Consider the following 22,879-nt stretch of genomic DNA (forward strand, 5'->3'; position numbering starts at 1 on the left):
CTAGGGCCATGTGCAGGGCTCCCACCCCAAGTGTCCAGTATAAGCAGCTCCAGAAACCAGTTTTGGTGGTGACCCCAAGCCCTCCCTCAGCTGCGGGTAGGTAGGAAGATTTAGTTAGAGAGCCGCAAGAGCCCTTGGCAGTCAGCACCCTGAGTTGTCAGGTGCCGGGAAGCCACCGGCCCGGAGCACGCCCAGCCCACCTAGAGCCCAGGTCGCACCTGGCGACGGACGCTTGTTTCTGTCTTGTGTCTTCTGCCACGTACTCTCACCTCGGTCCTCCTCACCGGAGGCCTGTCTGGCTCTCCCAGTTAGCCCTCAGCCTGTGTGAGTGTTCCGGCAGGGGGTTCCTGACACCCCTGTCTCGGGAGCCTGCAGGGTCAGAAGGTTCTCACAACAATGGTGTCTGCACTGCTTTCCTGTTTCAGATGTACATAGCTCTCATTTCCCTGCACGCCCTCATCATGGTGGGATTCCACTTTCTGCACTGCTTTGAAGAAGACTGGACAAGTGAGTATGTGCCAGGGCACCCCCTCCTGTTCCCGGGGGTGGTGTGCGACCCAGGCGGGCTGGGCTCTTGGTTGGTGTCATGGTGCCAGGGCCCAACCCCATTTTATTAGATTTGCTGCAAGCCTACGGACTGACCAGGGAAGGGACAGCAGAGGCCCAAATCTCTCTTCATGAAAAAAAGCAGCCCCCTAAAGTCAGTTCCACAGGTAAAGTCGTGAGTTGGACAGGCCCTCTAGCCTGAGCGTGCCCAGGGGAAAGGCAGGCCCCCACGGGGAGTGCGTTCCTTCTGCAGGCACGGGAGCCTTGCCAGGGAGAGAACCTTTGTCTCCTGGTCTTTAAGAAAAGGGAGTTTAGGGCGCCTGGGTGGCTCAGTGGGTTAAGCCGCTGCCTTTCAGCTCAGGTCATGATCCCGGGGTCCTGGGATCGAGTCCCGCATCGGGCTCTCTGCTGAGTGGAGAGCCTGCTTTCCTCTCTCTCTCTCTCTCTGCCTGCCTCTCTGCCTACTTGTGATCTCTCTCTGTCAAATAAATAAATAAAATCTTTAAAAAAAAAAAAAAGAAAGAAAGAAAAGGCACTTTAGGGGCGTCTGGGCAGCTCATCCGGTTGAGTGTCTTGATTTCAGCTCAGGTCTTGATCTCAGGGTCGTGAGTTCAAGCCCTACGTTGGGTTCCATGCTGGGCATGGAGCCTACTTTAAAAAAAAAACAGGAGGAGGAGGCATTGAATCAAAAGTCATTTCATTCCAATCTCACAGAAATCCATTCTGAACTTTCCTTTTCTGTGGGTGTTTTTCAACTGCTTCACTACCGATCCATGTTAAGATCGCAGAGCAGCCCTTTCTGCTTCCGCAGTGTCCCTTTTGTGCGCAAACACTGAGGAAGGAACTCTAGCCAGGAGGCCACACGAATCCTGGGGGAAAAAATAGATGCTGGGAAAACCTATGCCGTCTTATGATTTTAAAGAAGAATAAAAATAAGAAGGAAGAAAAAAAGCTTTTAACAGATGCTGGAGGAATTAAGAGAGGCCACGGGCCAGACGAGAATCTCGCACACAAACTCCGTCCATGAGACAAGTGTCTTGAGCCAGAGCGTCGGATGGGTCCCCTTCTCCTTCGCACCATTTTCCAGAACTTCACTCTTCCTGTGCCTCCTGTCTTCTCGGGCACCAGCTTGCTGTTCTTGTTCCCCAGAACTGGGGAGGCCGTGGGAAGGTTTGGGTCTTTAGCCCCTGGCTGGGCATGGAGAGGCTGGCCTGGCCCACCGAGGGAGGAGAACCCCACGGGTCTCAGTCAGCCTGTGCTGCCGTGTCGGAATGTCACAGAGTAGGTGGGTCTCTCACAGTTCCGGAGGCCTGGAGATCCAGGAACACAGTGCCAGCCGATTCGGTCCCTGGGGCCGCCTCTCGGTCTGGCTCACCGACAGCCAGCTTCTTCTGTGTGCTCATGTGGCGCTCACCACATCACGGGCCACCCCTCCCCCACCAGCTCCTGACCTCACAGAACCCTCATCGCCACCCAAAGGCCCCATCTCCAAATAACATCACACGGTCGGCGGGGCTCCCACATATGAATTTTGCAGGTGACATGCTTCAGTCGGTGTCACCGTGTCTCCCAGGTTTCGGGACTCCTGCAGTTCTGGGCACAGCCAGCCAGGGGGAGGGTCACGCTGGCAGGGAGTAGGGAGAAGAGGAGGGGGCAGGTGGATTTCTGCATTCGGACCGTTCTGCAGAGCCAGGCGGGCCCCAGCACGTTCCTTGGTGACAATTCTGTGAGGGCACACACCCTGCTAGGGCCCCGGGATCCAGTCCAACTCCAGATGGGGCCTTGGCAACTTGGCAACGCAGTCTGACCAGGACGTTTACTAAGCCCGTCGCTCCCTCCACCCGCCGCTGTCAGGTTAACAGACTCAGGCAGTGACGAGAATGCTCTGGACCCCCTATGAGGCAGAAGTGTCTGTCTTTGGAGCACAGCTGTCAGGGGCCGTGTCATTACTGCCCGCTGAGAGCCAGCTGGGGCGCATAGGGGTTCAGCCAGTCCCCAAGCTCACATGTCTAAGAGGAGGGCCGTGATTCAAGCCCCGGTCTGGAGTGGGCTCTTCCAGCCCTGCCTCAACGACCCCAGGGCCTAGGGTCCTCCCTGAGGACTGTTGGTTGTCTTCAGTCAAGATTCCTGAGGGAAGAGGCTTGAGGCAGCAGTGCCTGTGGCCGCTAGGTTAGGAGGACAGTCCCCAGCACAGAAGCCTGAGATTGGCCCGGTGCGACAGTGACCACCATCACTGCTCAGCCGTGGACGCGCGGCCTCGCATCCAGCTCGTGTAAGAAGGGGAAGGGGTGTCCCTAGAATGAGGGCACTTTGAGTTGAGATGTAACAAAGGGTGGAGTTAGCTCGTTTACATTCCCTGGGTCGGGTTCCTGCCTCCCGACCTCCATTCGTAGCTCCCGGGGCCGGCCCAGGATGGGAAGGATCCGAGTGGCTGGGTGAGGACGGAAAGTGGGCCCCGGTGCCAGGCTCTGCCTCCCGCTCCAGCCCCGGGCAGCCGAGGTGGGGAAGGAAGGAGCAAGGCGCCTCCATCCCATGGGCACCCCTTGCGCACTTATGCTGGGCCCGGGCCAGCCTGTGTGGATGTTCTCACTCTTTGTCAACCGCGCCTCCCAGCGAAAGGGAACACTACAGCTCGGAGAGCCCCAGCCGTGTGCCCACGCTCCCGAACTCTCTGGCTCTGCTCCAAGATGGCTTGTACAGCAGGGAGCAAAGCCCCGGCCTCCCAGGGCTAGAGGTGTGGTGGGTAAGGCAGACAGCAAGCCAGGGCAGGAGCAAATGGGACTCCACAGGGTGCAGCGCGGGAAAGATGCAGGGGCCACGGAATATTAGTGGGGGCATCTTAGCAAGAGCTCGTGGTGGGGAGTTGGCTTCGGGATCCTCACCTTGCTGTGTCTGCCTGACTGGACCCCTCGTCCTGCCCGCCACCCAGCCCCACGCCCAGGCAGATGACTGCCACACCCGGAGCCTCCACAGGGCCAGCCCAGCCAGGCCCTGCCCCCAAGAAAGCCAGAAGGGACAGCTCTGTGGACGATGTTGCGCCCTGAGCAGAGGGTGAGGAGATGAAGGCATTTGGATGGGCTGTCGCTCACCCCGCCACCAGAATAGTGACAGCGCTGTGTCTCCGGCTGGTTCTGAAGGTCCCGCGAGGGAAGCAGCAAGGAAGCCCCAGATTCCCCAAGTTCCCAAAGCCCAGGAAAGCCCGGGCCTGCCCTCCCAGATCAGACCCCTCTGGCCAGGGCAGCAGGCCTGGGCCCTGGGGCAGCGAGAAACATGCACCACAAGCCAGGCCGGGACCCCCATCTCCCAGTGTCGTCCCCATTCCCCCAGGCACCCCCACCCCCACTATCTCCCGCTGCACCTCAGTTTTCCTCTCCCGTCGTGGGCCCTTCTAATTTAGACTTGGTCCAGACAGAGGCTTCTGCTGCTGCTGAAAGTAGAAGCACATACCTGGTCAAACCTCGCTGCTCTGTGAGGAGGGGGTGGAGGCCTGGACGGGGACAAGGACTTGTCTGAGGTCTCACACACACACCCCGGCAGCCTGGGCTCAGAGAGAGGTGGGGAGAGCGAAAGCAGCCACTCCTGGGGGCGGGGGGTTTCCCCAGGGGCTTGTTTGACCCCTAGCTCAGGGCCAGGCCCGGCAGCCAGACTGTCCCGTCGTAGACTTTGAATCCCAAAACCCCTGAGTGCGCCTCCAGATCTGCCCTTTCCTGTCCCCCAGAAGCAGACAGAACTGCAGGAATGTCCAGAAAATTCGTGGCTGAATCAGAACCAGCCTGAGGTCGCCCGACCTGTGCAGCCTGTGTTGTGCTCTCTGAGGGGAGGGGGCTCTCCCTGTCTTCACACCTTCACGCGGTGCAGCCTTTCTGGGTCCTTCCATGTGCAGGCACCGTGCTTGGCAGCAGGGCACAGATACTGGCCGGGGAAAGAGCAGGGGTGAAGGGGTGTCAGGAGGGGAAGCCCCAGCAAGGGCCTGTCCTGTGGAGAAGGGCCTCCCCGAGGGAGTGCTGGCGCAGCCGGATGGTGCCGGCCGGGGCCAGGGCCAAGGACACGTGGCACACGTGGGAGGAACCAGGTCCTGTGGGGCCGGAGGCCAAGTGGGGCCCTGGGGACGTTGAGTGGCGGGCAGGGGGCAACAGCCCCAAGTCCCACACGACCCTTCTTGCAGAGTGCAGCTCCTTCTCGCCGCCGACGACAGTGATCCTCCTCATCCTACTGTGTTTCGAGGGGCTGCTCTTCCTCATCTTCACCTCCGTGATGTTCGGGACGCAGGTGCACTCCATCTGCACAGACGAAACGGTAAGCGGGCGGCCTGCCCCTCACCTCCACTCTGCGGCTTGGGGGGGGTCCCAGGGCGGATGCTGCGGGGAGGGCTGCGTGCAGGCCGGACCTGGGAGCCCAGCCAGCCGGGCCCAGGAGGGAGGTGTGCCGGCCGCGTCCCCCCATTTGCAGTAACTCTGGACTTACACACACGCGCGCGCGCACGCGCGAGTCTTTCCTTGGGACCGGCATAGCAAGTCACACCAGGAACGGGGCCTAGCAGCCTCAGTGAAGGGTGCCCTTTGCCAAAAGTCCTTCCGTCCTCCCATGATGGCTCCGTGTTACACGCTCTGCTGTGTCAGGCGCTCTGCTGGGCACAGGGCCACGCTTCCCATCTGAGAACTACAGTCCTAGGGAGGGGATGATGGACAAACGGTGCCTGAATCCAGCTGGAGTGGGCAGGGTCAGCTTCCTGGAGGAGGTGACTCTGTGAGTAGGTCCCAAGGGCAGAGTCAGGAGACAATCTGCCTCAAGCATCCCCGAGCTCTGGGCCCCTGGCACCCACCTGCCCACTAGGTACCGCCGCTTGGTCCGGCTCTGGTTCTCGCCCATTTCTTCCCCCTCCACCCCCCATCCCTACCTCCACCCTCCCCATAGCTCCTTCTCTGGGAACTTCGAGGCTGCTGGCGGGGGCAGGACTAGAGCCCACTCCCCTGGTGCCATGGCCACCTGTCTGTCCTAAGTGTCCAAAAGCCTCCAGGTGGTCAGTCTGTTGCTGTGACATGGACCTTTCTTCCTTTTTGGCTCTGGGTTCCAGGTGAGGGGCCCCAGGAGGAAGGGGCAGCACGGAGCTCCTGTGGGGAGCAGAGGCATGAGGTCCCAGGCCCTTCCCGGCACTCCTCCTGGCTTCCCAAGCTCCCCTCTGGTGGCAGGTGGCAGATCAAAGGGGCCTGCTGGTCAGTCCGCATCAGATGGAGGCTCGTAGGGAGACAGACTCCTTGCCACTGCTGTTGGGACACCATCTCTTGGATCTGTGGGAATTCCCAGTGGTTTAGAATGTTTCAGGGGGCTCTCAGCAACTTTATCTTCTAGAAGAAATAACATCATCATAAGAGTTTCTGTAAAAACAGTAGCCAGTGGTATAGACCCGGCTGTGTGTCCAAGCAGGAAGTGTGACCAGCTTCTCTGCCTAAGACCCACAGGGAACCCAGAGGTGACTGTCATTCCCCCCCTCCCTGCCCCCACTCTGTTGCCTGCGGCGCCCCCACACAGCCTGCAGTCTGGGGGAGCCAGAAGGACAGCTCACACACCCTTGGCCCTGGCTCTTCTTCCCCTTCCGGCCCCTTCCTAAAGGGAGTCGTGTTGGAAAGGAAAGCAGAAAAGAAGGAAGGGTGCGTCGGGAGAAAGCGCGGCTTCCCCTCCGCCTCGACCCTCCCGGCTCCCTGGCCTGAACGGAGATTTGAGTTAGGCTGAGCCCTCCTACTCCTCCCCGTTCCTCCTCCTCCCCAGAGATCAGGGCAGTCCGACCCCCGGCCACGTCCTGCCAGGCCACGTCTCTCCTGTTCTCCAAGCAAAGACACATCCTCGGGCCCTGCCCACTGTCCAGCTCCATCAGAAGAGGGGAGAAGGGAGGAGGGAACAGGCTTCCTCCCCAGCCTCCTTTTCCTGTGAGACTCGGTGTGGGGAGCAGCGCAGGCTCTGGGCACCCACCAGCGTGGCCTCTGGGCCCGCTTTTTCCCAGAGAAGCACTAGGAAGACCGTTGCCATGCCCGGGGCTGGCTCTCTGTCCAGGCAGCCCCTCTAACCTGTACTAATCCCTTTCCTTCCTCCTCTGTGGTGGCTTCTCTCCACCCCCACAGTCTCTGACTCCTCTTGGACCTTCTCAGGTCTGCCTTGCCCACCCCGCTAAGCTGGGTGCTTCTTGACCTCCCAGGCTGGGGGGACTAACAGCGCCCGAGCGGGTCCTTTCATTTGTTCCTTTTTTTTTTTGTCTGCAAAGTGGTCATAGTTGTGTCAAACTTGAACCTACCCAAATTAAAGGCCAGCATTGGCTCTCACGATCACAAGCCCCTGCCGGCTCTGAGGCTTCTGGCACCAAAGCCCTCACAGCATCCCCGGACCATAGCCAGGCCCGGAGCGCCTCTGTACCGCCCCGCGTGCGTACATGTTGCGCCTTCAAACTTAGCAAAACACCCCGACACGCCTGTGGGAATCCAGGCTCGGCGTCCTCTGGATTTGCTCATTTTCCCCCTCCCTCCCTGGAGGGGCTTTGTAAATATATGCCCACATACCCCCACCCCCACCACCCCCCCAAAAAATGAATTTTTTTTTTCCTTTGACACTTTTTATGAGAGAAAGAGAAGGAAAATGTACGACGTAGGTAGGTTTGCGGCTTTAAAAGGGAGCACTGACACCATTGACCTCAGGCTAATGGACATCCCTTCCCCAAAAACCACAGCAATGAAGAGCTTGACTGAAAGTATGATTGTTCTTATTTTCAGGGAATAGAACAATTGAAAAAGGAAGAGAGAAGATGGGCTAAAAAAACAAAATGGATGAACATGAAAGCCGTTTTTGGCCACCCCTTCTCTCTAGGCTGGGCCAGCCCCTTTGCCACGCCAGACCAAGGGAAGGCAGACCCGTACCAGTACGTGGTCTGAAGGACCCTGACCAGCATTGCCACCCAGACACAAACCACATCACAGCACTACCGCCCCCTCCGTTCTCATGAATGTTTCAATCGAAAAAAAGCAGAGCAACTGCTCGAAAACTTTTTTTTTATGTCTCAAGTAAAATGGCTGAGCATTGCAGAGAAAAAAAAAATGTCCCCATGTTTTTATTTTTAAGAGATCATCCTTTCTATTTTTTTGGTGACCGAAGCTGCTCTTTTTTTTTTTTTTTTTTCTTTTTTTCTTTTTTTAAAATCACTTCTCTGGCCTCTGGTTTCCTCTCTGCTGTCTGTCTGGCCTGACTAACGTGGAGGGCGCTGTCTGACCCGGGTGGCCCGCCTCTACTAACTGAGGGACCGTGGGCTGGGGCACGGACGGACCACCGGCCCCGACCCCTGGTGGGGGATACTTAGGAAAGGCAGGGGGCCCCCCCACCTCCCGCTGCCCAGGAGGCGGTGGCAGGCGCCCCCACAGGACTTAAAACGTTTTCACCGAAGACGGATGCTTACCCTTTGTGGCCGAGAGGGGCAGGATCGGCCGGAGCCCTAAGAAAGGCCCTTAGCACAGTGGCCTCGTCCCCCAGCGTGGAAACGGTTTGCCTCCTTGTACTCCATGGGCTTGGGGTGTGCAGAGTGACTTTTGGGAGGGTGGGATCAAAGGGGTCTTCTTTGTATTCTGAATCACCAATTCTATTCCCGCGGATTATTTGGAAGAGTACGAAGGAGAGACGTTTTTCCAGCTCAAAATGCCTTACACAGTCAAAAGGAGAAAACAAATGGTGCGGTTTCAGGTTTCCTTTGGCAGGTTTGCTTCCTCTTGCCACCACTTCCCCTCCGCTCCCTCCCTCCCGCTCCCAGGTGGCCGGTGAGCTGCGCTGATGCTGAGTGACACCTGAGTGACACCGCACACCGCCCCCAGCGCACAGCCGTCCTGTCCTCCACCCTCTCCGCCCCATTTTGTACATCCCTAAAGTGGGTTCCCTCTGATGTCTTGGACACCTGAATGCGCACGTAGCCGCATCTTCTCTGTATTTTACCCTGGGAGGCCGTCGTCCCTGCCTCTGGGGCTGACGGGGATGTGAGGGGTCACCTCACAGCCCCCAGATTTCTGAAAGCTAGCAGATGCCCCCCACCCCACGCCCGAACCAGCGGGACTGAGTGGCTTTGCCCCGTCCCCCCCCCCTCCCGGCACTTCCTGAATGAAATCCCACTTCCAAGAGGAAAGCCTAAAGAGTGGGGAGATGAGGGGGCCCAGGGACAGGGAGGGCCCGGCCAGTGCAGCAATCCCAGATGTCGGAGGACGGACCATCTGTGACTCCGTACACGTGGATTTGGTTTTTTATAAGTGATCACCACAAACCTCCTTTTTGAGCTTGTGCTGGGGGTGGTGGCGGGGGTAAGGTGTACGAAACCCAGTCCGGGACAGGGAGGAAGCTCGCCGAGCCGCCGTGTGGTTTTCCATGAACCGTTCAGTGGAACATGCTGCCTCTTTTCACTTCTGTCCGTGCTTCCACATGGAAACAAAATGCAATAAAATTTTTCCAAAACCTGTTGTCACTGAGCCGTGTTCTCTCACAGCGCTGCCTTCAGGCTGAGCCGTGCTGGCTGCCGCGGGGCCTCTGTTCCGTTGCTCCTAAAGGCTATTTGTTTCTGCTCCTCCTCTTGAACGAGGTGTCCGAGGCGTCCGCTGCGCTGTCTTTAAAGAACCCGTTAGCCGCCCGCCCTTGACCGAGCCTACCCCAGCCACCCCCGGCCTCTCGCTGGCTTCTGCTGCCTGAATCCCCAGTTACAGAAAAGCCTTCCAGTCCGCAGAGTTTGCTGGAGCTGGGGGCCCCGGGAGGGAGGGACCCGTTTCCTTCTGCAGACCCAGCAGAAAGCGGTGTCTAGCTGGAGGAAGGCACTGGAAACCTCCATAGACCAGTGCTGTGAGGAGCTTGTCCTCATCCCTCCCATGTCATCAGAGACCTCCACGACCCTCCCAAGGCAGTCAGCCCCGGCTTGCCTCTCCTGTGCTCTTGACGCCCTAAGTCAAGGCTGAGGTCTGGAGCGTTTGTTTGGTGTTTTGTTTTGTTTTGTTTTAATGCTGTATTTAAATCGAGTTGATAGTGTTTGTTTCCCACAGGCTCCCCCCACACACACACACTTTTTACAGTTCGCTGAGGCGTGTGAAGTGTGGCTGTTCAGTGACTAGCGTGGTTTCGAAGGCTCTGGCCTGCTCCTGCCCCTCAGGAAGCCGTCCCTTGGGTCCTCCTGACAGGGGGGAGTATTTTATATATTTGGGATGCCCTCCAAACACTCCATCCTCAAGGCATTTTTCTTTTTTTAAGTGATCCAGGTTACTTCCTTTCCCCATGGGATGTCTGAGGAAGGCAGTAGATGGTGCTGAAAATGTATTGATTTTTTTTTTATTACTATTGAGTCCTAAACATAGAAATGCATCATTTAAACCTGGAAATGCATCATTTAAACCTGGCATCCTAGGCCTGTCCTTCCCAGAGAACAAGGCTGCTTTAGACATCCTGTGTGGTTCTCCCTCTGTTCAGCCAGAGGGAAATGCCCTCGGAAGATAGGAAAACCCCGGGTTCCCTGTGGCTTTCCTCGTTTCCCCTCACTGGAACGGGAGACATTTTGGGGGAGCTCAGGGACCAGGGATGGGGCTGTTGTCGGCAGTGGGGTGACCTGCCACCCACACAGAAAGAAGCGGGCATCCCTGAGGGCCCCCAGTCTTCCCAGACGGCTGAGGAGAGAGGACGTGTCTCTGCACAAGGGTGGCCAAGGCTTTTGGCTTTGGCACAAGGGCTCCGGTGGTGCTGAGGGGTACACCTCTGGGCAATGAGCCCGTGGCAGCCGTGGTCTTTCAGAGCGTGGGCCCTGGAGCGTGGCAGGGAAAGAGAAAGAAAGGCGACATGGCAAGCCAGATTAGGTGACTCCTTCCCAGCCATCGACTTCAGGCGGTGCTTCTAGCAACCGGGCCGAACATGCAAAAGGCCGCTCCCTCCGGGCAGACGTCTGCCTCTGTGCCCAGGCTTGGTGACTTCGTGCCCCCAGAGTGACTTTGGGTAGCAATGCGGGTGCCCCATCTCCTGTTAGTCACGCCATTTCCTCTCGGGAATACTTCGTCTGCAAAGAACCAAAGTGACACGCCTGGAATGACCAGTTTTGCTCATCCGGGCTCAGCTGCCAAGGAAGTCACAAGGCGCCTTCCACCGTGACACGGAGGCCAGCCCCAGGCCAGTCTGCTGTGTCCCCAGGTGGAGGCTTCGTTCCCCTGCCCTCTCCCTCAGAAAACAACTTCTCGATGGCACGACCGCCATGAGCACCCCAGCAGGTCAGTCACTCCAGGGGTCCATCCGCACACACACAGGAGCTAAGGAGGAAGGGGTGTTTGCCCCATGCTCCGACACGTGGACATAAGGGTGCCCCAAAACTCTGCTACTGACCTTATGCAACCTGGCGACCGGGCATCAAGGCTCTGGACCCCCTCAGACTCGGGTTCAAATCCCTGGTCAGCGACTTCCTTCGCGTGTGACTTGGCGCAGTAGCTGACTTAAGCCTCCATGATCTCACGTGTCAAACCAGGGAGGCTGTCTGAATCACAAGGTCATAGCGAGGGTCAAATGAGAGTCGTGACCGTAGCTGTGACAAGGCCGTCTGGCACCCGGCGTGGCTTCCATGAACGTTAGCGCTGCCAGACCTCTGCTCTTCAAACCACGGTCACAATAGCTTCTGATCCATGGGACCAGCTCATTGGTGAGAAGTGACCTTTAAAATAAATAAATAAATAAATAAAAATCCGTGACAGTTGTAGAGTAAGTATCATTTCATGAGACTGTGCTGTGGTGCACAGTTGTACGGAAAAAGTGTTGCCTGTTGTCGGTCGAGTAAAAGGATGTGAAACGCAGATGAAGAGAGAATGTTCTCTGGCTGTCCAAGGAGGAGGGACGCGGCATGGGCAGCAGCATCTCTGACTTTCGCCCTCCGATGATGTGGGGAGTCGAAAGGGCAGGGGGGACAATGAGCTCTTGCTCCGTGGGTCTCAGAGGAGGCCTTACAAAGCCTATGCTCGGGGTCTCTGCCTCCCTCGGGAGCTCTTGTCCTGGTACGTTCATTCTGGGGACTCTGGTGTGTTCCCGTGCAAATGACAGCTCATGTGTCATTGTGGCAGAGGGAGGCCCAGAAGCCCCCAGCCACACCGTCCCTCACAAGAGCTGTTGGCTCGGCCGTGCCGCCCTGCCCAGGAGTCCACCATTCTTGCTCGCTTGGGCCTGCCGTGGGTATTACTGTTGTCCCCGCAAACCTCCCAGCGAAGGACTTTGCGTTTGGAATATTGTCTTCATCCAGACTCGGAGCTGACCCGGATGTTTGTCCGCTTAACCTGCTCAGGAGCTTCATCTGGTGGACGGGCCGGGCTCTGATCTAGAATGTTCTTACAAGTTTGGTGAAGAGGCTGCGTGTGGCGATGAGTGCTCGCCATGGAGCGCCGTCGTCCCGAGGACGCTTCTGCTTCATCTCCCTCAACGGCTTTTTCCTCTGCCTTGGTGACCAGCACAGGTAGAGTGAGAATTCGTAGGAGGACTGAAAACGCCCTGGGCAGAGAGAAGGCAGAGAGCGGTTCTCACCTGGGTTCCAACAAACAGCAGAACAAGTTCTGGCCACCACAGTGGCCTCTCAGACCCTTCTGTTTTCCCGCTTGCCAAGTTGTCGGTACCAAAAGCCACCTCCACTCAGGGCGGTTGTGAGGACCCCACAATCATGCCTTTGAGCCAGCATACACACAGTCAATCTGGGTGTCCCCTCTGTCGCCTGCCCTGCTTCCTGAGGATGTCCCAGCTTCCCTGAAATCATGCTTCAGAAGCCTCTCCGGACAGGCTGCAAAGCATTGCCTGGGAGGGGAACACAACATCCCCCAAAGCAAGTGTCTCCAGTGGCCCCTGTGGCTTCCACTCAGCAGGGAGGCCTGGAGAGGGGCCAGTCCATGGGCACCAACAGCATCGGGTGCCCTTGACCTAGACGAGGCTCCCTCAGGAGTTGCCAGCAAGTTCTGTTTTCTGGAACAGCTCTTCTGTTCTGACCATGGCAGTAACACCCGCTCATTGGTGAAAGCTTGAGACGTGCAAGAATTCCACAGAAATTAGTACAAATCACCTTTGACCCATCCCCAAAGGTACCCTCAGGTCCCGTGATGTCCTGTCCAACTACCCTGGCTTCCTCGCCTTGTCGCCAGTGGACAGGATTTTCCAGGGTGACATAGAACCGTATCAACACCGTTTCTCGGAGCTGAGTTGTGTTACACTTTGTAGAACGGCAGACTCAGCCATCCTGAGCGGGTGTCTCGACTGTTCCCAGCTTGTCATGTTGTCCTTCAGTGTTCAAGACTCTCTTGCTCACATCTGTGTGTCTCCGATTATTTCTTTTTACCTGTTATTGTGACATAATTTCCAACTCAACAAAAAAACATGGCAGAAATCGCAGAGAGCTCCTGCGTATGCCTCCGTCAGCCTTTCAACATGGAACCGTTTCATATAAACACAATACAAACACAAAAACCTGGGAAACTATGGATGTGAGACCCTTAACAGACCTACGGGCTTCGTTCGGGCTTCTCCACGTGCCCCACCGAGACCCTTGTCTGTCCCGTTGCCTCGCTTGTCCTATCCGTGTCGTCTGCTCCAATCTGTGAATCCTCCGTCTTTGTCTTTCATGAACTTCACCCTCCCTTTTTTTTAATTGAGATGAAATTCACACAACATAAAATCAACCCCTTTAGCACGTGCCGTTGGCCTACAGCCATCGCCTGTGTCTGCTTCTGAAGCATGTTTGTCAGACTTTGACCCTCTCGAAGATCAGAGGCCAGGTATCCGGTTTGGCTGATGTTTTCTAACAATTAGATCAAGACTGTGCCTTCGGGGCGAGAAAAGCCCGGAGGTGATGTTACCTGTGATTCGGCTCAGGTGACACCCGCCCGGTTCCGTCCCTGGTCTGCCCTGTGTCACTAGTGTCTTCCAAGGAGATACCCTGAGATCAGCTTCTTCAAACGACAGGTTTTTTTCAAGAACCGAGAAACTTAAATCTCTGAGATGAAGTGGGAAGAGAGAGTGCTGGAGAGGAACTGGCCCAGAGGTTGGGGCAGGCCTCAGTCTGTGGGTGTGCCTCAGTTTCTCTTTCTGCATAACAGAAGGGATCGTACCAGTTACAGGAGGCTCTTGTGTGGCAAAGAAGAGAGAACCCGGAACGAGATCCTCAGAGGTCGTTCTGAGGTGGAATGGGTTGTGTGAATGAGCAGTGGCCGTGCCTCGCAAACCCTTGGCTTCTGGCTTCTGGCTTCCAGCAGAGGCGGAGGAAGGCAGAGGCCCCGGTGGGGCTGGAAGCCTTTGTGGAGGGGGCTGTGGTCTGGAGAGCTGACCTGACTATGCCTTTCACTCCTGCGGGCTTCTCCCCTTTCCCCTCACCCTCTTTCTGTGGCCTGGCAGCTGAGATGCCCAGAGACAGGTGAGTGGGCAGCTTGGGAGCAGGGGCGCATCTGCCGCCGGAGCAGGGCCCCCCCCCACAGCGACCCTGCGCCCCCCTCAGCTGCCCGCCGCATGCTGGGCACACATTCTGCTTCCGCGGCCCCCGTGTTTGTACTCCGCGCTCTCCCCTGACTGCCTGCACCCCTTCTTCATGCCGAGTCTGCTGCACCTGCTGGGGAGCGTGGCCCAGAATGCCCAGGGAGGGCTCGGCTTCTTAGTGTTCTCAGGGGCGGTTAGTCCTCGGCCCTGGGCCCCGCAGCAGCCTGGCCTGATTTGGCAAGGCTGGGCAGACCCCGGCCCCCGCTTGCTGTGCCGCTCCCCACCGCTCCCTCCAACCCTGCCCGTGCCCCACCCGCCTTCAGGGCTTCGCAGCCCTGACCTGGCCCAGTCCGGCTGTGTCCCTACAGGGCCCCCCTCACCCCTGCTGACCTTCTGTATCCCGTTGTCCCCCCAGGGTATCGAGCGCCTCAAGCGAAAGCACCAGCCCAGGGAGCGCAGGGGCAGCTGGAAGTCGGTGAAAGAGACCTTTGGTGGGGACTTCTCCCTGAACTGGTTCAACCCCTTCTCCGGACCATGCGACCCAGAGCCTCTCAGTGACAGGGACTGGGTGCGACAGGCAGCCTCGCTGTCCGAAACAGACAACACGGAGACCACAGAGGAGCAGTCGGAGGAGAGGAAGGACGAGGACTCCGTGGAGGTGACAGATGAGTGAAGCTGCCGTCGGGGGAGGGCCAGAAACTGGAAAGCCGCTGGCAACCTGGACGCCGGCGTCGTGGCCCCGGTGTGGCTGGGACGCGCCGCCCTGCACCCCTGCCCCCCACCCATCCCCGCAGGCTGCTTGCGGCCACTGCCATCCCCTGTACACCCTCCTCCTCTCCCCAAGTTGGTCCAGGTCTTGGTGGGGGGCGGACGGGGGCAGCAGCAGGAGGAGAGAGTCCCGGAGGCCATCCAGGAAGAGTCTGCCCAGCGCGGGACTGGGTGTCCTTCCGAGACGGGGCGCCCCCCGCGCCTGGCACGGCCCCACCAGCAATGAAAGCTCTGCACGGAGCAGCCCAGGGGCGGAAAAGAACTTGCCTTTGGCTTTTCTCGGGATGTCTGTCTTCTTTTGGGGATGGACGGGGCCCTGGCTCCTGGCCTTTGAGAACGAAGGCCACGATGTTAGGATGGAAGGACAGAGCAGGGCTGGCCTTGGGGACCCGGGACAGGACACCAACATCAGAGCAGACCAGCCCGGAAAGGGTGCCGCGTCCCAGCTGCTCCGCGGAGAGGCTCCCCCGAGCCTGTGACAACCAGGAGACGGCTGCGGCTGCGCGGGTCCGGCTCGGTCTGAGGAGGACCCCGCACCGGGCTAGTCACACACACACATGCAGGCCACGCCCAAGTGGGAAAGGACAGTAACTGTGTCCTGACAGCAGTGCCACACTCAGCCCCCATTCCGTTCCACAGACATTAGACTCGGCACGGAGGCGGCCAGCGGGGAGCTACCCAGCAGTCGGGGTTGGGGAGAGGCCCTGTGGAGAGGGGGACTGACCTCCGCCTGGACAGAGGCTCACAACCCACATGGGCAGAACTGACCAGAAATCTCTCAGGCCTGGGTTTTAAGCCACTTCTCACAAGATAGGGTCCATTTCATCTCTCTGAGGGGGATGGGTGGTGACCACAGACTATAGACCGATGAACCAGGAAGACAGACAGACGGACACACACACACACACACCCGACTTTGTCAGGATGAGCCTGGTTGAAGCCCAGGGTTACCTACTCAGAGGGGCTGGTGTTCCCAGAGTCACCCGTCCTGATCCCGGCGCAGGGGCCTCGGAAGACATCCCATAAGGGGTGATGGCAGACCTCCAGAGCCCCCAGGCCGCGGGCCTGCCTTCCTGGTCCGCATCAGCTTTATTTACTTATGACGATGCTGAGAGACCTGGTCGGCTCCAAAGGCTGTGCCCTTGCCATGTGGGAAGGCCAGGCCCACTAGCCACTCTGGGAGAGCCGCTGTCCCATCACGGAGGCCTGTCCTTTGTTGTCCTAACCTGGAAGGCAGCCTGGGGTGGAGGGGTGGGGGGCACACAGCCGGCTGGATACCAAAGACTGTACCCCGTGGAGAAAGGCAATGCCACCCCGGGAGCCCTCAAGGAGGTGGCCGTTACAATAAGGGAAGGGGGTCCCCTGGTCGCCGGGGGCAGCGTCGGTCTCCACTGACTTCAAGCCGGTGGTCAGAGGGCTGCTGAGGCTCCAGCGGCCCCGGAACCAGCTCTGAGTGCCTGGTGGCTACGGGAGGCCCGTCACCCGCGGTCAGACGGGCCCTCTGCCCACAGAGGGCCACGTGGGAGCTGTGACCCGCCCGACCCCGAGCTTCCTGTCCTCACTGTCCTCCCGTCACCACTGACACAGTGGCCTTCCCTCCAGGCGCGGCAGCTGCCGACAGCCTGACACTGGGCTTGCTTCGAACTGACAGGATCGCAGCTGTTGTCAAAACGAGGGCCACAGCGGGGGAGGCCGGGCGCAAACCCCCACCTTATGCTCTGAATAAAAAGCTTTTTGCTTGACCTCAGTGGCTGGAGTCTCCTGTCTTCAGCAGGAGATCCCCAGCCGGACCCCTGGGCGGCGGAGCCCTTCCTCTTAGTCACCTCGAGGGGACCTCTGAGAACGTTTCTCTCCTCCAGTCCCCGCGCCGGAGACAAATGCTCCCACACAGGGAGGAGCTGTGGATGGAGAGTTACTCACCCAACTTCTTTGGGTCATCCCTCTAGGGGGTGATTTCTAGCAGAAGGAAAACTCACCTTTCAGGCAACGAGCATTTATTGAACACCTACTGTATGCCAGGGCGCTGGGCACTGGGGGCAAGAGGGCCAGGCATTGAGGGGTTTTGACTTTAGAAAACAGGCCATCGCCCCCAAATGTCATGCACGTTACACACCGAATAACTCCCCTTCAACCCAGGCCTTGGCCAGGGTGGGTCTGGGCTGGGGTTACTGCCTTTGAGAAGACCCCATCCCCCACCCTCGGCATCCTGAGTAGGGCCCAAGGAAGAAGGCTCACCTGTCAAGAGAAGCCCTTGACCTGGGAAGTTCAGAGGGCCGATGGCTCCCCCAGGGCCCACGTGTTCCCCAGCACGAGATACCAGAAGAAGCTTGTTTGCAGAAAGAAAAAGCAATGACCCAGGGGACCAGGCAGTCCTTTTGAAGCAGTCAGAGTTTAATTAAAAGCTTATCGATCACTGGAGCAAGCCTCTGGAGGGCAGAGCAAGAAGGAACAGCTTCAGTTCACAAAGCAGGGCTTTCCGTGGATGTGAGGAGGAACCTCCCCCCAGGAAGGCCACCCCCGCAACAGACCCCTGCTCAAGGGAGTGGGGAGCTGCAGGCCTTGGGGTCTCCCTCCCCTGCGCCTGCCCAGGACTGCCGAGCATGGGAAGCCATCCCTCCCGGGCTGGGCCGGCCTTTACCCTTGGGGCAGCCTGCGTCCCTGCCAGAGTGTCTCCAGGCCAGGGGACACGTCTTGGGGTGGGGGTGGGGATTTCCTATGCAGCCCCCTGGTCCTGTGCTCATGGGGGCCACCAGCGCTGGTGAGATGAGGTGGTGGGCAAGGTGGGAGTCTTTAAGTGGGGCCCTGGGTGGGGGTCGTCATTACTCCAAAGGTCAGGAAAGGGCACCCTTATTTGAAATGCTCCGCCTGGGGCGCCTCGATGGTTCAGTGGGTTGAAGCCTCTGCCTTCAGCTCAGGTCATGATCTCAGGGTCCTGGGATCGAGTCCCGCATCGGGCTCTCTGCTCGGCGGGGAACCTGCTTCCTCCTCTCTCTCTCCCTGCCTCTCTGCCTACTTGTGATCTCTGTCAGTCAAATAAATAAATAAAAGATTTTAAAAGATTTTATTTATTTATTTTTTAAAAGATTTTATTTATTTATTTTTTTGACAGATCACAAGTAGGCAGAAAGGCAGGCAGAGAGAGGGGGAAGGGAAGCAGGCTCGAGGCATGATCCCAAGGTGCTGGGATCGAGTCCCACATCGGGCTCCTGGCTCAGCGTGGAGTCTGTTTCTCCCTCTCCCTCTGCTCCTCCCGCTTGCTCGTGCTCTCCGTGCCTGTCTCAAAAATAATAATAAATAAAATCTTTTAAAAAAGAAAGAAAGAAAGGAGTAAAGGCCATCCCCACAGCCTGGAGTGGCCAGAAGGAAGGCAAATACCTGGAAGAGAGACAGGGGGAAAGGTCTGGCTGACACCATCATAACCCCACCCCCCACCCCCCAGGCTGCAGGTGTCCTCCTGTCCCGCCTCGTGGCCCCAGCCGGTTTGTGCTTGTGCCTTCGGGACCCATGCTGACTTGAGAGCAATTGGGGGAAGGGAAGGTGGAGAGACTCTGAGCCCCAAGGAAACTTGGAAAAATCCTAATGGGCAATTCTAGGTCCTAGGGAACAAAGCAAATTCCTCTTCAGGTGTGCTGGGCAGCCTCTCACATGGGCTCCCGTGATGGCCACCTCCTGCCTTGCGGAACCCCCTCTCCTAGAGTGTGGGCTGTGCCTGGTGACTCATTTCTAGAAAAGAAAGCACTTTTTCTAGAAAAGTGCCGCGATGTCACTTCTGAGATTAGGTTACAAGAAGCCTTTGACCTCCGCCCTGGGTGATGCCTCTGCCAACCCTGCCAGCTATCAGAGCCCCTTTTTAATTATTTTTTCATTTTTAAGGTTTTATTTATTTGAAAGAGAGAGTATGGTTGGGGCGTCAGAGGGAGAGGGAGAAGCAACTCCCTGCAAAGTGGGGAGCCCAACACGGGGCTTGCTCCCAGGATCTGGAGATCATGACCTGAGCCAAAGGCAGACGCTTTTAACTGACTGAGCCACCCCCGTGCCCCTTGGAGGCCCTTTTTAAAACCATTGGTTCGAGGTGCCTGGCCAGCTCAGTTGGCAGAGCATGAGACTCTTGATCTCGGGGTTGTGAGTTCAAGCCCACTTTGGGTATGGAGATCACTTAAAATCTTAAAAAAAAAAAATTCATTCGGCTCTATCATGACCTCCGGGGACTCCCTGTTGCTCCTAGAATCAGATCCACCCCCTTCCTGTGGCCTGCATAGGGCCCTCCAGGGGCATCTGGAGCCTGCCCACCCTCACCCCACCTCCCAGCAACGACCAGGTCTCTGGTCCTCAGAGGACACCACTGGGTGGCTGGCGTCCCCTCCCTGGGGGCCTTTGCACTTGCTGCATTCCCGGCCAGGACCCCTGCTCTCAAGTCTGCCTGGGCTGGGGCGGGGCAGGGGAGTGGCTCCAGAGAAGCCTTCCCCGCCCCGGCTGATTCAGCCCCACCTGACCCGCTGCCGTCTCTCCCACCTGGGGACGCTTGGGCTTTGGTCTTTTCAGCGCATGAGTCCTTTTCTGAAATTGTCTTGTACGCTTGTTGGCTTGCGGTCCCACTCCCTCTGTTAGAACAGGCAAGTGGAGGAAAGCAGGGACGTGTTCCCAGAACCCGGGGGGTTCCCAGGATGCAGTAGACAGACAGCAGGCGTTTGCTGAGTGAGTGATATAGGTGCTCAGTAAATATTTACAGGCAGAATGCACTGTAACTGGGGACACGGTACAACCCCTGAAGTCAGGAGAAGTGATGTCCTGGGGCTCTGGGCTGAGCAGGTGGCCCTCGGCACAGCACACAGCAGGTGCTTGCTTTATCGTGGCCACAGGGAAGAGAGATGCTTCCAACTGTAATCTCCACCTGCACCTTGCAGCAGACCCTACGCCTCCCTCCTAGAAGGAGCGAAAGGAGTTCTTTCCCAGGCAGGGGCAAAATGCATCCTCTAGTATAGATCTGTTTTTGTTTTTTGTTTTTTTTTTCTTAACTCAAAAACAACACTCAAGAAGCAAGACCATCCCCATTATCCCACTTCCTGTCCCCAGATCTACTAGATTTCCTGTCTGTTCCCGTCCCAACCCCCCACTGGTACTCAAGCACATACTTACCTAACCGGGAGCCATGGATGAGCCATTTCCTATTATCTTTGCATCCAAAGTGCGGGACTTTTAATCACTCTTACTGGCTTGCCTCCAGCCCACGCAGCTAACGTGTCAACAACCTCAGCCCCATGATTCATCCAGACCACTCTGCGGGGGCTGCTGTCTCCTTTCTCTGCTCTGGCCTCTCCCAGCCACACCCTGCCCCTCGCTAAGGACCCGGGCTGAGGACAGAAGCTCCCGCCGCCCCAGCTTAGAGCCAGGCCCTGCCTCCGTCTCCCATTCCATCCTCATTGTACCCACATCATTCTCTCATGACAGACCGGGAGACAGGATCAAGGAGGCGAGGGCACCCTGGTCTGGAAGGGCCACTCTGGGATGGGAACCCACGTGCTCTGGGCACCCCCAATCCCCCCTCAGCACGGTTCCAAGACGCACCTGTGCGGAAGGGCAGGGTCAGGCTGTCTCAGGAGCGCAGGGCCGGTCCAACAGGCAGCCCCAGGTGAAACACCTGTGTTCGATGGTCTGGAACACTCAAGTGAGGGGAGAGGTGGTGAGCTCCTTTTTCAGGAAGTCAGTACGGAGAAAATTCCAACCTGTCCGCAACGCAGCTCGGGCTCGGGCTCAGCAAACTTGGCTCAGTGACTTGGGTTCAGGCCTGTTGCAGATTTTGGACAGTGCTCTGTGTAACCCCTGGGCTATGGAAACGTCCCAGATGCTGGCTAGAACTTCTGGGTCATGAACAGATGCCCGCAGAGGAAAGCCTGGCCTCTGATGGGTACATCTGGAATCCAGTTGCTGAGAGACTCTGTGTCCCGATGCTGTGACCCTGCCGGCAGCTGGGGAGGGCACATCTCAGGGACCCCAAGTGCTCCTGCCAGCTCAGACTACTCGGGACCCCTGAGGGGTATGATTGACCTTCTAGATTCATTGCAGTTTGCAACAGCGCACTGACAGCCTGCCTCTACATCCCTCCTCTCCCTCCTGGTCTTCACACATTAGGAAGACCCTTTGATTATTACATGCAGATGTCTAGGCTGCTCAGTGCATCAATGGTCAGAACAGAGTGCAAGATGATGTAAACCATGTCAGAAATATGTGAGATTTCTTCCTGACCAATTCTTTTTTTTTTTTTTTTTTTAAGATTTTATTTATTTAGGGTGCCTGGGTGGCTCAGTGGGTTAAAGCCTCTGCCTTTGGCTCAGGTCATGATCCCAGGGTCCTGGGATCGAGCCCCGCATCGGGATCTCTGCTCAGCGGGGAGCCTGCTTCCCCCTCTCTCTCTCTGCCTGCCTCTCTGCCTACTTGTGATCTCTGTCTAATAAATAAATAAAATCTTAAAAAAAAAAAAAAGGATTTTATTTATTTATTTGAGAGAGAGAAGAACACAAGCAGGAGGGTGGGGTAGAGGAAGAGGGAGGTGCAGGCTCCCCGCTGAGCAGGACTCAATCCCACGACCCAGGACCCAAGCCGAAGCCTTAACTGCCTAAGCCAGCCAGGCACCTTCCTGACCAATTCCCTAGCGTGGTTCTGGTTAAACTGCATTCAGAAGGCTTCCATCCCTCGTGCACGCAGCCCTTGCAGAGGAAGGGTCTGGGGAGGAGCAGGAATGGCTGAGTCCATGTGAAGTAAGACAGCAGAATGGGACACACGGACTTGGTCACGACAGAGAAAGAACAGAGGCCCAGCTGCAGGAAGGCATTCCAGATCTTGACTTTCGGACCTCTTTCTGGAAGCTTCCTTTCTGCCTTTCCAAGCTGCTGCAAGAGCTCTGAATCCAGAATGAGCTGGCCATCTGCACGCTCCACGCTGAATGCTTACACACCGGCCGTGGACCACGGCAGGCAGCCCCTTGGAAACTGAGGACTGGCCTGGAGTCCCGGGTCTGGGCCGAGTTCTCTAGGACAGGAGGCCCCATGGCAGGCGGGCGGGCGGCCACACTGGGGCCTGCCAGCCTATCCTGCCTGGTGGAGGTCCTCCCTGGGGTGCCCGAACAGCTACAGGCTCTGTGTTCAGGGGGACCGTGTAGGCCCTCGGGGACCGAACCTCCCATGTGGGCACGGCGCCTCCCATGACACGGACTCTGCCGTGGGAGGCTTTCAGATCAACTTCAGTTTTCTGGCCAGATTTGTGCTGTGCCTGGATTGATGCCTGGGGCCCAGTAGAAATTTGCAGAAGCCACCTGGCCTTTCAGTGACAGATCTTCGTGGCTCACGAGCTGGGTTTTAACTGGTTAACCCCAGGCCCCAGAAAGGCCGTCAGGGAGATCAATCCGGGGGGCTGTCTTCACCCCATGCATATGGTCCAACTGAGAGGGGCAGGCTTGGATGAGAAAGTCCAAAACACACGCAGTAGGAATTCCGGGAGGAGAAATATCCAGCATAAGGGAACAGCGGCATCAAAGCAATGATGCTAAGAACTTTCTGGAACAGATGAAAGATGTGAATCCTCTGATTCAGGAATCAAAGATTCCGAACAGAATGGAAAGTAAAAAATACCCCTGGTAAAAATTAAATGTCTCCCTGCCAGACCCTCAGACCCTCTTTCCAGAGGCAACCACTAGGAAGTATCTTTCCAGTTTTCTCTGCCATAAACATTTGCTCACACCAGGTGGAACTTTCTCAACTTACCATTTCGTACCTTGCCTTTTTTTTTTTTTCCTGCTAAAACATACCTTGGAGTTTATTTCTTAACCATCCAGGTAGTTCTCTTTCTCCTCGTGGTCACTACTGCCCCCGGCCAGGCGCTGACATTGTTCACATCTTCTGATATGTGACAGCTTCCTTGCACCCACGTTTTTGCACTTCTGAGGGACGAGATTTAGAACATAAATCTTCCAAAGTCGAACTGCTGTGTCACAGGGTATGTGCCTCTTGAATTTCCATAAATGTTTCCAGAGAACCTTCCAGAGACTACATCAGGGATTCCCATAGAAAGATGGGAAGATGCCTTTCAAAACCAGCCA

At 57.2% G+C, this 22,879-nt stretch overlaps 1 protein-coding gene across 6 annotated transcripts in view; it reads left to right on the top strand.

Annotated features, from left to right (window-relative positions):
- Positions 1-16,529, top strand: part of ZDHHC3 (zinc finger DHHC-type palmitoyltransferase 3) — a 54,841-nt gene extending 38,312 nt beyond the window's left edge. For 3 of the 6 annotated variants that reach the window (XM_044253749.1, XM_044253747.1, XM_044253748.1), the window contains exons 5-8: positions 426-507; positions 618-713; positions 4,712-4,842; positions 14,435-16,529. In XM_044253749.1, the coding sequence (XP_044109684.1) occupies positions 426-507; positions 618-713; positions 4,712-4,842; positions 14,435-14,692 (567 nt within the window). In that variant the 3' untranslated portion in view covers positions 14,693-16,529. Of the gene's footprint in view, positions 1-425; positions 508-617; positions 714-4,711; positions 4,843-7,304; positions 9,019-14,434 lie in introns of those variants that run through there. The other 3 variants (XM_044253751.1, XM_044253750.1, XM_044253752.1) reach the window with 3 other exon arrangements.
- Positions 16,530-22,879: the final 6,350 nt, after the last annotated feature.

This window comes from Neovison vison, chromosome 6 (genome assembly GCF_020171115.1).
Source record: "Neovison vison isolate M4711 chromosome 6, ASM_NN_V1, whole genome shotgun sequence".
Classification (NCBI taxonomy): domain Eukaryota; kingdom Metazoa; phylum Chordata; class Mammalia; order Carnivora; family Mustelidae; genus Neogale; species Neogale vison.